Source organism: Dama dama, chromosome 26 (genome assembly GCF_033118175.1).
Source record: "Dama dama isolate Ldn47 chromosome 26, ASM3311817v1, whole genome shotgun sequence".
In the NCBI taxonomy this organism is placed as follows: domain Eukaryota; kingdom Metazoa; phylum Chordata; class Mammalia; order Artiodactyla; family Cervidae; genus Dama; species Dama dama.
In genome coordinates, this window is record NC_083706.1 from 37,941,974 (window position 1) to 37,955,038 (window position 13,065).

General features: G+C 39.0%; 1 protein-coding gene across 2 annotated transcripts in view; it reads left to right on the forward strand.

Annotated features, from left to right (window-relative positions):
• Positions 1–13,065, forward strand: part of GRM1 (glutamate metabotropic receptor 1) — a 412,380-nt gene that overhangs the window by 300,177 nt on the left and 99,138 nt on the right. For both annotated transcript variants that reach the window (XM_061130176.1, XM_061130177.1), the window contains exon 3: positions 2,651–2,886. In XM_061130176.1, the coding sequence (XP_060986159.1) occupies positions 2,651–2,886 (236 nt within the window). The remainder of the gene's footprint in view (positions 1–2,650; positions 2,887–13,065) is intronic.

The following is a 13,065-nucleotide window of genomic DNA, read 5'->3' on the forward strand; positions in this document are numbered from 1 at the left end:
TTACAATCCCATGGACTGCAGCACACCAGGCTTTCCTGTCCTTCACCAACTCCCAGAGTTTGCTCAACTCATGATACCATCCAACCATCTCATCCTCTGTCATCCCTTCTCCTTTTGCCTTTGATCTTTCCCAGCATCAGGGTCTTTTCTGGTGAGTCGGCTCTTCGCATCAGGTGGCCAAAGTATTGGAGCTCCAACTTCAGCATCAGTCCTTCCAATGAATACTCAGGGTTGATCTCCTTTAGGATTGACTGGTTTGACCTCCTTGCAGTCCAAGGGACTCTCAAGAGTCTTCTCCAACACTTCATTTCGAAAGCATCAATTCTTGGGCATTCAGCCTTCTTTATAGCCCAACTCTCACATCCATACATGACTACTGGAAAAACCATAGCTTTGACTGGATGAAACTTCGTCTGCTTTTTATATGCTGTCAGGTTTGTCATAGCTTTGCTTCCAAAGAGCAAGTGTCCTTTCATTTCATGGCTGCAGTCACCATCCGCAGTGATTTTGGAGCCCAGGAAAATAAAATCTGTCACTGTTTCCAGTTTCCCTATTTATTTGCCCTGAAATGATGGGACCAGATGCCATGACCTTCATTCTTTGAATGTTGACTTTTAAGCCAACATTTTCACTCTCCTCTTTCACTTTCATCAAGAGGCTCTTTAGTTCTTCTTCACTTTCTGCCATAAGGGTGGTGTCATCTGCATATCTGAGGTTATTAATATTTCTCCCAGAAATCTTGATTCCAGTTTGTGCTTCATCCAGCCTGGCATTTCACATGCTGTACTCTGCATAGAAGTTAAGCAGGGTGACTATATACAGCCTTGATGAACTCCTTTCCCAATATGGAACCAGACTATTGTTCTATGTCCAGTTCTAACTGTTGCTTCTTGACCTGCATACGGGAGACAGGACAGGTGGTCTGGTATTCCCATCTCTTTGAGAATTTTCCACAATTCGTTGTGATCCACATAGTCAAAGGCTTTAGCATAATCAATGAAGCAGAAGTAAATGTTTTTCTGGAACTCTCTTGCTTTCTCGATGATTCAATGGATGTTGGCAATTTGAACTCTGGTCCCTTTGCCTTCTCCAAATCCAGCTTGTAAATCTGGAAGTTTTCAGTTCACATACTGTTGAAGCCTAAGTTGAAGGATTTTGAACATTACCTTGCTAGCACATGAAATGACTGCAATTGTACAATAGTTTGGACATTCTTTGGCATCACCCTTCTTTGGGATTGAAATGATAACTGACCTTTTCCAGTTATCAAGAGTGCTATTAAGAGTGATAGTAGACCCCTATCTAAGTTTCCGTGGAAAGATGGGAGCCTAATTTAGATAAGTGACAATTATCAAAGGCAAATGGTTTATTCACATTGGCCATCCTCCACTCTGAGTCCTTTCACACTTCCTCTCTAGCTCGTGTGTGTGTGTGTGTGTGTGTGTGTGTGCACCCACACACTCAGTCGTGTTCAACTCTTTGCGACCCCATGGACTATAGTCAACCAGGCTCATCTGTTCATGGAATTTTTCAGGCAAGAATACTGGAGTGGGTTGCCATTTCCTTTTCCAGGGGATTATCCCAACCCAGGGTTCGAACCCACGTCTCTCGTGTCTCCTGTATTGAAAGCAGACTCTTGACCACTGAGCCACCGGGAAAGTCTCATGCTCACCCTTAAAAACCCTTCCAGGTTGTGTTTCAGTAGAACTGAGTTCAGTACTTTTGGCCTATTGAGATAGTCTTCTATAAACTGCTCTTTGCCTGTATAAGTCTATCTAATGCATTTTTTTCTTTGACTCATTCTTAGGAAGGGATCACAGCCACTCACATGAGGTTTGATCTGGCCCATATGTACACTTGAGTAAAACTGGAGGAACATCAATCATGGGAGATGTGAATGTTCTAGAAAGTGAACAAACTTTAAAGATTTGAACCTACGGATAAAGTGCCAGTGAACTCATTTAGCAAGCAGGAAGATTATTTTTATTTTACAGAGTTAGATTGTTTTCTCTTAATGCTGCTAATTTGAAATAGCATTAGGGAAAAAAGCATCTGGTTACTTCTAAGAGATGCAAATTTGAACAATATCCAGGAGCAAAATCTGTGGTTGTTATGTTTCTGAGATAAATCAATTTTCTACAGCATATAATGTAATTCGTATAATGGTCTTGATTGCAACCTTGAAACCTTAGCTCTTTTTGAGAAGACCTGAGCACCTGGGTTTTATTTTCTTCTGGTTTTTAGAGCAACCAAGGGGCTTTGTGGTCTAGTTGTAAACAGCACTGGGCTTGGAAGTCAGACTGCCTGGACCCATATCCGGGATTCACCAGGACTTCAGCTATTTGCTGAACATCTGACTCAGTAAAAGTGAGTAGTACAGAATCTGATGACTAGTACATGCTCAATGGTTAGTTCTTGTGATTGTTACTGTCATCATCTTCATCATCACTTTCAATATTGTGAAAAACAAACAAGATGTGGTGATTCTACAGTTTTCCACTCTCCACAAAAATAGTGATCGATGGATAACAATATTGGCTTAAACAAACTTTCAATCTTGCTGAACTGCTTCTATCATGCATAACTCAGAGCTCTATTTGTGAGACTTTTGTCTTTCTCTCTCCCCACCCCAATCCCCACATTTTTTTAGTGATGGATGGGCAGACAGAGATGAAGTCATTGAAGGTTATGAGGTGGAAGCCAACGGGGGAATCACGATAAAGCTGCAGTCTCCAGAGGTCAGGTCATTTGATGATTATTTCCTGAAACTGAGGCTGGACACTAATACAAGGAATCCCTGGTTCCCTGAGTTCTGGCAACATCGGTTCCAGTGCCGCCTACCAGGACACATTCTGGAAAACCCCAACTTTAAAAGAATCTGCACAGGTAACTCATCTTCATAAAATCACAGCTCAAATTTTGGTCATTTCCTCCAGCTTGTTCAATGAATGTAGAAGGTGCCAAGGCTGGAGATACAAAGACTAGATTTCCAATTTAATTTATAAAATGGCTAGAATGAGGAGGAAGTGTATGTTCCCCCAAGGATTCATGTTTCTATATTCTGGAAACATGGAGACTGCTTTGGTCTCTGGTGGGACAAGTTATAAGAAATAACAAATAAAGGAAAAGCAAACTGAGAATTCAAGTATTTAGTATTCAGGCCAGAGGAAAGAGATTTATTATAGGCATGCTTAGGAGATGTTAACCACAGACATCAGTAAGCAACACTGGTTTGATCTCTTTTTCTTCTTCATGACTTTGTTTTGATATGAAAGCCAAAAGAAGATAAGATGCCACCTAGGGTCACATCACCAACATGGGCGTTTCTGTGCACAGGTGACCAAAAAACTCAGTACTTTCCTCTGTTTTACAGATGAAAAAGCCTATAATTTCATCTTGGTAACTACCTAAGAATATGGCTAATTATACAAATTATTTTTAGCATTAATAGCATTCATATTTTGATATTAGAAAATCATTTAATGGTGATTCTCAGTGGGTCTAATATCCCCTCCCCCCCATGCACAAACCACTAGAGGATGCCCAAGAAGGGCAGTGCATTGTTAAGATCTTTCAGACTTGATGAACTCCATAGCATGTCTCCCTTCTCCCTACCACCAGGAAATACCAGAGAATTAAAGACTTTCTATGACCAAATTTGGATTGTAGCACAGTGATGGGATATGGCTGAAAAGATTTTATTTAGAAATGTCTAGAATCTCACTCTGTATGACAGTCTCTAGGTTCATCCATGTCTCTACAAAGTGACCCAATTTCATTGGGAAAAACAAATATCGTATATTAACGCATATATGTAAATCTAGAAAGATGATACAGATGAATGTATTTGCAGGGCAAGAATAGAAACACAGATATAGAAAATGGTGGGAATGCAAACTAGTACAGCCACTATGGAAAACAGTGTGGAGATTTCTTAAATAACTGGAAATAGAACTGCCATATGACCCAGCAATCCCACTTCTGGGCATACACACTGAGGAAACCAGATCTGAAAGAGACACGTGCACCCCAATGTTCATCGCAGCACTGTTTATAATAGCCAGGACATGGAAGCAACCTAGATGCCCATCAGCAGACGAATGGATAAGGAAGCTGAGGTACATATACACCATGGAATATTACTCAGCCATTAAAAAGAATTCATTTGAACCAGTCCTAATGAGATGGATGAAGCTGGAGCCCCTTATACAGAGTGAAGTAAGCCAGAAAGACAAAGAACATTACAGCATACTAACACATATATATGGAATTTAGAAAGATGGTAATGATAACCCTATATGCAAAACAGAAAAAGAGACACAGAAATACAGAACAGACTTTTGAACTCTGTGGGAGAATGTGAGGGTGGGATATTTCAAAAGAACAGCATGTATACTATCTATGGTGAAACAGATCACCAGCCCAGGTGGGATGCATGAGACAAGTGCTCGGGCCTGGTGCACTGGGAAGACCCAGAGGAATTGGGTGGAGAGGGAGGTGGTAGAGGGGATCGGGATGGGGAATGCGTGTGAATCTATGGCTGATTCATATCAATGTATGACAGAACCCACTGAAATGTTGTGAAGTGATTAGCCTCCAACTAATATAAAAAAAATAAATTAATTAAAAAAAAAAAAGAAAATGGGCATGTGGACATGGTTTGGGGGGGAAAGGGGGTGGGATAAATTGGAAGATTGAAATTAACAGATATATACCACCATGAGTAGACAGATAGCTAGTGGGAAAGCTGCTATATAGCTCAGTGCTCTGTGGTGACTTAGATGGATGGGATGGGAGGGGTGGGAGGGAGGTCCAAGAGAAAGGATTATGTATACATACAGTTGATTCACTTCCTTGTGCAATAGAAACTAACACAATATTGTGAGGCAAATATACCCCGATTTTAAAAAAAAAAATCAGGGCACCAGCTGCAGGGGTTAAGACTCCGGGCTTTCAGCACATCTAGGGCAGGGAGCACAGGTTCAATCCGTGGTCCATAAACTAAGATCCCACATGTCATGTGGTGTGGCCAAAAGGATTTGAGAGTGAGCTATACAAACACTTGGGAAGGGCATTCCAATCAGAGGGAATAACAAATAAATAGAGGCACTGGAATGCCTGGTTTAGTGGGAGAACAGTATGGAACTCAGGCTGCCAGAGCCAGTGAGTTCCTAGAATAACAGGAGGTGAGTAGGAGAGGCACATGGGGAAACAGTCCCGCAGGACTTCACTGTGCCTTGTGAAAACTTTGGCTTTGTTCTGAGTGTGATAGGAAGCCGCTGGGAAGTCTGAGCAGAGCAGAGACAGGATCAGTCTTACTTTTTCTGAACAGAGTTAGTTGCTGCAGTTTTTCAGTTTTGACAAAAGGGAAGCAGGGCAGTGAGGAGGTTGTTGTAATAATGCTGGTGAGAATGTGGTGGATTGGGCCATGGTTGTGGCAAGCAAGATGGAGAGGGGTGATTGATTCTGAGGCTCTTTTGAATGAGAGCTAAGGGCATTTGCTGACAGAATTGTCAAGAAAGACTTGTCTGAGCAACTGAAAAGATAGTGTCACTGTTGACTGAGATGAGGAAGAATCCAGGAAAAGTAGGTTTTAGGGATCAGGAGATAAATTTCAGATGAGTTAAGTTTGAGAGCCTATTAGTAATACAATTATATATATCACTGTGATATTTTGTTTCATTAGTAAAGTTCAGAATATTACTTTTTAAACATGTGTGGATGTCTTTATTTAGGGATTCCCAGGGAAATATTTTGTGACCTAAGCTTTTGAAACAAAAGTTAGAACTCTGAAGCCATGTACAATAATACTTTGGGTTTTCATTTGTCACATTACATTCAAATATCAAGGTTAATATCTAAACTTGGTTAACATTCATAGCAGGAAAAAAATGGTACATTCATGAACTGTTCTCATATTATGCTTGACTCACAAAGCCTTTTTAAGAGCTTCTTATGTGATTACAAAAGTTAATAAATATGCTTTTATTTGGATTTCATTCTGGAGTCAAGTTCAGCAAATATTTCCCTTTGTTCTTAGTTGTAAGGATGACAAAGGGCTTATTTAACTTTTTTACTTGGAAATAATTCATAGAAGTTTTCATCTTTTCTTCTGCAAAAATCCCAGACTTTTATCTTTAGTAGTGTTTATCTATATCTTTGTATGTACACAGTTGTATAAACTAACTCTTCAGTTTTAATCTCCATATGAAATTGACTTCAATTTTATTGCATAACAACATCAAATTTAACTTCATGCAACATTCTTATCTACTTGATATTCTTAAATATCAAATGAATTGCACAGTCTTGTAATGAATATGCAGGCACACTTATGAAAATTAATGTAAAGGAGTAGAAGCAACCTTTCCATACTGTTCATAGCTACACTTTCTGTCATTTATTTTTACCACTTCTAATTGGGTCATTTTGATGTTTTGGAAAGTTTTGATATTGAAGTTAGTTTCCATAGAAACCTTTGTTGAGCTTCATTTCAGATATCACTATTTAAATAAAGAGTCTACATGCACTGTATTGTCAGTTTGAATATTAAGGGTCCTGAACTGAGGCTGAATAATTTGGGTATCACTCTAGCTAATTAAAAAGTATTTCATGCAAGGGCTACATCACTGCTTAATTAGTTGAGTCTATCAAGGGATTTGAGATGTGTTGGAAAAGCACTAACTGAAACGTCGAAGTCTGATTTTCTGAAAAAGTAATCATTGCGAGGACAGTGGAAAAAGCAGGTACAAAGCAAGTCAACATCACTGTCTTCCAGTGAGTGTCTTAGTCGTCTGCAGCTTTTGTGTGGTGTTGGCAATGACAGTGCTTTATCATTCCTGATAAGAAGTGCTAAAATGATTCCATGGAAGCTGAGAGAACAGTTGGAAGTTAAACAATTGGGTCCAACACTGGTTCAGCCAGGCATCAGCCAGGTGACTTGGAGGACCTCGCTTAACCTCTGAGTCTAAATTTCTACAACTGGAACATGGTAGCAATTTCTACTTCACACAGGTGTGAGAATTGAATGGAATAATGTAAGTGAGATATTTTGCAACTTGTAAATCATTACATAAATGTAAGGAGTTATCATTACTGTTATGTCTTACCGTATGACAAATAAGATATGGCATAGGTCATTTCATTAATATATACAGTTTTTTAAATTACAAATTTAATGTAACTACATTTCAGGCTATGTTAACTAGAAAAAAACAGGCACACAGCCCTTAATCAGTTACTCTTACACAGTGCCAATATATATATAGGATTGGCCCAGAAGTTCATTCAGGTTTTCCCGCAAATGAACTTGTAGGCCAATCCAATATTTTCTTTTGTTTATTTTGTTCTATGTAGGCTTTTATGCTTTTTTTTCTGATTACCAAAGCAGTACATACTACTATGCTTAGTATAGGCAAATTGACAATATACGAAAGCATAATAAACATGAAAAGCATTAAAAATTGGCTTTTATATAGCCATTGTTAATTACTGTTGAATATTTGATGTATTTCTACTAAATACACTGTTAAATTTTTGTTATATATTGCTTTTAAAAAATGAATGCAAACTTTTAAAAAAATTACAAAGTTCTCTTTGTCATTAAATTCTTTCATTCTTAGTGGTTATATAACATTCTGCAAACAAATGAGCTATAATTTATTTAAAATCATTTCTTTTTCATATCTTCACAATTGAAACTAAAACTACAACGATGCAATAAAAGTTCTTTCTTCTAAATTTTTCCTTTTTGCATATCAGATAATTTTCTTGGATACATTTCCAGAAGTTGAATTACTCAATCAAAAGACATGAACATTTATAAGGCTTTCTAAAATAAGGAATTCCAAAAGGCAACTCCCACCACCACATTTTGTTTTGCATAATTATACTCAAAGTGTGTGTATAATTCTGTATCTTTATTTACTTAGGATCATGCTTTATTTTTTTGATGTGCTGTGTGGCCTTTATAACCACCATTTTAATAGCTCCATAATATTCTATTTGATGATTATACTATAATTACTTAGCCATTCTCACACAGTTGAATGTTTAGGTCACTTCCAATTTTCCTTCTTATAAAAAAATCAACTCAGTATGGTACAGAAAGTTTTCATGTTTGTTGTTGTTACTATTTTTGGATTGTTCCCTCACTGTAGATTTCTGAAAATATAATTATTGGTCTAAGAACATGATAGTTTGGAGGTTCCTTGAAAAAAAATATTATCATTATCTTGAAATATGGCAATATTAAGATTTACTGTGGCTAGCAGTATATTAACTGTATGAATATATTGGGTTCACTATGTTGCCATCAGCCTTTTTTATAATCTAGTGTATTTATAGGCAAAATTTTACCTTCTCTTCTTATTCTTTGTACCAATCAAGAACAGATGGTCACAATGCTTTTTAAAGCTAGTATATCCTTGTACTTGGTTATTATCCAAAACATAATGAAAGACATCTGTAACGCTTACCAATAACTGAGGACTAGTCAGTTAATGCCAGTCTGATATAACAAAATTTCAAGGCTTCTGAACTTGTATATTCTTGTCCAGGAACTTGGAGACTGCCATTCACAATTTCTAGATTGGTTACTAATTTTTATAAACTATTTGCCTCATCATGCTTTACACTTTATGAACTTTCTATTTTGAGTTAACTTATTATGTAAGTTTGTATGAAATTGGTTCATTACTGTTTGATTCAGATTAAGATGATCTATGAACTGAAATAAGTTCCAATTTCTTTCAGCCCAGTAGGACAAGTAATAACTTCTCTTTGCCTTTTGTGAGTTTGGCCCAAATATCAATACGCACTCCTGGAGAATATCATCAGCCTTTATCCATGACCTTGTGAATCTGGATTGATCTCACAGCTTATTAGTTCCAAATCTAGGTCTCAAGAGGCTTGACCTACTCCCATTCTCCTGCCTGGAGTCCTCCCTCAGCCCTATGTACAAGCCCGAGTTAGCCTTCTAGAAGATGAGAGAGAACATGGAGCAGAAATAGGATAACCTCTCTATTGAGGTCATCCCGAATAAGCCAATTCCCAGCCAAGCCATTAGCTTACTGTCTACACATGAAAAGCCCCCAGCTGAAATGAATCATATACAGCCCAGAGCAGCAGAACACCCCAGTTGACCCCCAGACTCATGAACTAGATAAATATTGTTGTTTTAAGCCACTGAGCCTTGGGGTAGTTTGCTATGCAGCATTATTGTGGCCATAGATACCCGATAAAGGGTCTCCATTGCCTTATATTCCGTGAACTTCACATGGAGCAATAGTTGGGTTAATTAAACTGAGGAGCAGAATTTCTCAAACCAGTGCTACAATTCTGCCTTACCCTACTGTAAAAAAGAATAGTACAATATTGTGCTCTGTATCTCATGGAACAAAGCTAAACATTTTTATAGATAATGCAATGAAGATTTCAAAGCCCCCAATCCAAGACAGTAAACTTATTCTCTACTTAGGAATTCAGTTGTACAGACAGTGCTGACAAATGGGGCACAGTTACAGCTAAGCCAAATAAACATCCTTAAAACAAAACAGTCATAGATTCTTGGACCATGCAGGTAGAAGTTGCCCTATGGAAATATGTTTCAAAAGTATTAAATGTTCTTTGTCCTTTCCAATTGCTATAAAAAATTACCATAGACTGGGTGGCTTAAGACAGCAAGCATTTTTTCCCCTCATAGTTCTGGTGGCTAGAAACTGGGAAATCTGGGTGCCAAGATGATCAGGTTCTGGTGAAGACTTTTTCTTGGTTTCCCTGAAGAATAGAGACAGGAAGCAAGGCTTTTTCTCACAAGGGTTTAATCATATCACAAGGACATCACACCCAAGATCTAATTATCCCCCCATGTCCCAATTTTTGGGACCCTGTGGACTGCAGAACTCCAGGTTTCTCTGTCCATCACCAATTCCTGGAGCTTACTCACATTCATGTCCATTGAGTTGGAGATGCCATCCAACCACCTCATCCTCTGTTGCCCCCTTCTCCTCCTGCCCTCAATCTTTCCCAGCATCAAGGTCTTTTCCAATGAGTCAGTGCTTCACATAAGGTGGCCAAAGTATTGGAGTTTCAGCTTCAGCATCAGTCCTTCCAATGAATATGCAGGACTGATCTCCTTTAGGTTGGACTGGTAGGATCACCTTGCTGTTCAAGGGATTCTCAGGAGTCTTCTCCAACATCACATTTCAAAAGCATCACTTCTTCAGTGCTCAGCTTTCTTTATGGTCCAACTCTCTCATCCATACATGACTACTAGAAAAACCATAGCTTTGAGTAGAAGGACTTTGTTGGCAAAGTCATGTCTGTGCTTTTTAATAATGCTGTCTAGTTTGGTCATAGTTTTCCTCCAAGGTGAAAATGTCTTTTAATTTCATGGCTGATGTCACCATCTGCAGTGATTTTGGAGCCCCCTCAAAAATAAAGTCTCTCACTGTTTCATTTGTTTCCCCATCTATTTGTCATTGAGTAATGGGATCAGATGCCATGACCTTAGTATTCTGAATGTTGAGTTTTAAGCCAACTTTTTCACTCTCCTCTTTCACTTTCATCAAGAGGTTCTTTGGTTCTTCTTCACTTTCTGCCATAAGGGTGGTGCCATCTGCATATCTGAGGTTATTGGTGTTTCTCCTGGCAATCTTGATTCCAGTTTGTGCTTCATCCATCCAGCATTTTGCATGATGTACTCTGCATATAGGTTAAATAAGCATGGTGACAATATTCAGCCTTGATGTACTCCTTTTCCTATTTGGAACCAGTCTGTTGTTCCATGTCCAGTTCTAACTGTTGCTTCCTGACCTGCAAACAGGTTTCTCAAGAGGCAGGTCAGGTGGTCTGGTATTCCCATCTCTTTCAGAATTTTCCAGTTTGTTGTGATCCACACAGTCAAAAGCTTTGGCATAGTCAATAAAGCAGAAATAGATGTTTTTTTCTGGAACTCTCTTGCTTTTTTGATGATCCAGTGGATGTTGGCAATTTGACTCTGGTTCCTCTGCCTTTTCTAAATCCAGCTTGAACATCTGGAAGTTCATTGTTCATGTATTGCTGAAGCCTGGCTTGGAGAATTTTGAGCATTACTTTGCTAGCATGTGAGATAGTGCAATTGTGTGGTCGTCTGAACGTTCTTAGGCATTGCCTTCCTTTGGGATTGAAATAAAAACTGACCCTTTCCAGTCCTGTGGCCACTCCTGAGTTTTCCAAATTTGGTGGCATATTAAGTGCAGCACTTTCACAGCATCATCTTTAGGATTTGAAATAGCTGAACTGGAATTCCATCACCTCCACTAGCTTTGTTCATAATGATTCTTCCTAAGGCCCACTTGACTTCGCATTCCAGGGTGACTGGCCCTAGGTGAGTGATCACACCATCGTGGTTATCTGGGTCTTGAAGATCTTTTTTGTATAGTTCTTCTGTGTATTCTTGCCACCTCTTCTTAATATCTTCTGCTTCTGTTAGGTCCATACCATTTCTGTCCTTTATTGTTCCCGTCTTTGCATGAAACATTCCCTTGGTATCTCTAATTTTCTTGAAGAGATCTCTTGTCTTTCCCATTCTATTTTTTCCCTCCATTTCTTTGCACTGATCACTGAGGAAGGCTGTCTTATTTCTCCTCACTGTTCTTTGGAACTCTGCATTCAAATGGGTATTATCTTTCCTTTTCTCCTTTGCCTTTCACTTCTCTTCTTTTTTCAGCCATTTGTAAGGCCTCTTCAGACAACCAATTTGCCTCCTTGCATTTCTTTTTCTTGGGGGTGATCTTGATCACTGTCTCCTATACTGTGCCACCAACTTCCGTCCATAGTTCATCTAGTACTCTGGTATCAGAGTGCCCTTGCATCTATTTGTCACTTCCACTGTATAATCATAAGGGATTTAATATAGGTCATACCTGAATGGTCTAGTGGTTTTCCCCACTTTCTTCAATTTAAGTCTGAATTTGGCAATGAGTTCATGATCTGAGTCACAGTCAGCTCCCAGTCTTGTTTTTGCTGACTGTAGAGCTTCTCCATCTTTGGCTGCAAAGAATATAGTCAATCTGATTTCAGTGTTGACCTTCTGGTGATGTCCATCTGTAGAGTCTTCTCTTGTGTTGCTGGAGGAGAGTGTTTGCTGTGACCAGTTTGTTCTCTTGGCAAAACTCTATTAGCCTTTGCCCTGCTTCATTCTGTACTCCAAAGCCAAATTTGCCTGTTACTCCAGGTATCTCTTGACTTCCTACTTTTGCATTTCAGTCCCCTGTAATGAAAAGGACATCTTTTTTGGGTGTTAGTTCTAGAAGGTCTTGTAGGTCTTCCTAGAACCGCTCAACTTCAACTTCTTCAGCATTAGTGGTTGGGGCATAGGCTTGGATTACTGTGATAGTGAATGGTTTGACCTGGAAATGAACGGAGATCCTTCTGTCATTTTTGAGATTGCATCCAATCTCTGCATTTCAGACTCTTTTGTTGACTATTATGACTACTCCATTTCTTCTACGGGATTCTTGCCCACAGTAGTGGATATAATGGTCATCTGTGTTAAATTCACCCATTTCAGTTCATTTTAGTTTGCTGATTCCTAAAATGTTGACATTCACTCTTGCCGCCTCCTGTTTGACCACTTCCAATTTGCCTTGATTCATGGGCCTAACATTCCAGGTTCCTGTGCAAATTTGCTCTTTACAGCATCAGACTTTATATTCATCACCAGTCACATCCACAACTGGGTGTTATTTTTGCTTTGGCTCTGTCTCTTCATTCTTTCTGGAGTTATTTCTGCACTGATCTCCAATAGCATATTGGTCACCTACTGACCTGGGAAGTTCATCTTTCTGTATCCTATCTTTTACATTTTCATACTGTTCATGGGATTCTCATGGCAAGAATACTGAAGTGGTTTGCCATTCCCTTCTCCTGTGGACCACGTTTTGTCAGAACTCTCCACTATGATCTGTCTGTCTTGCTTGACCCTACAGCGTGTGGCTCATAGTTTCATTGAGTTAGACAAGGCTATGGTCCATGTGATCAGATTGGTTAGTTTTCTGTGATTGTGGTTTTCAGTCTGTCTGC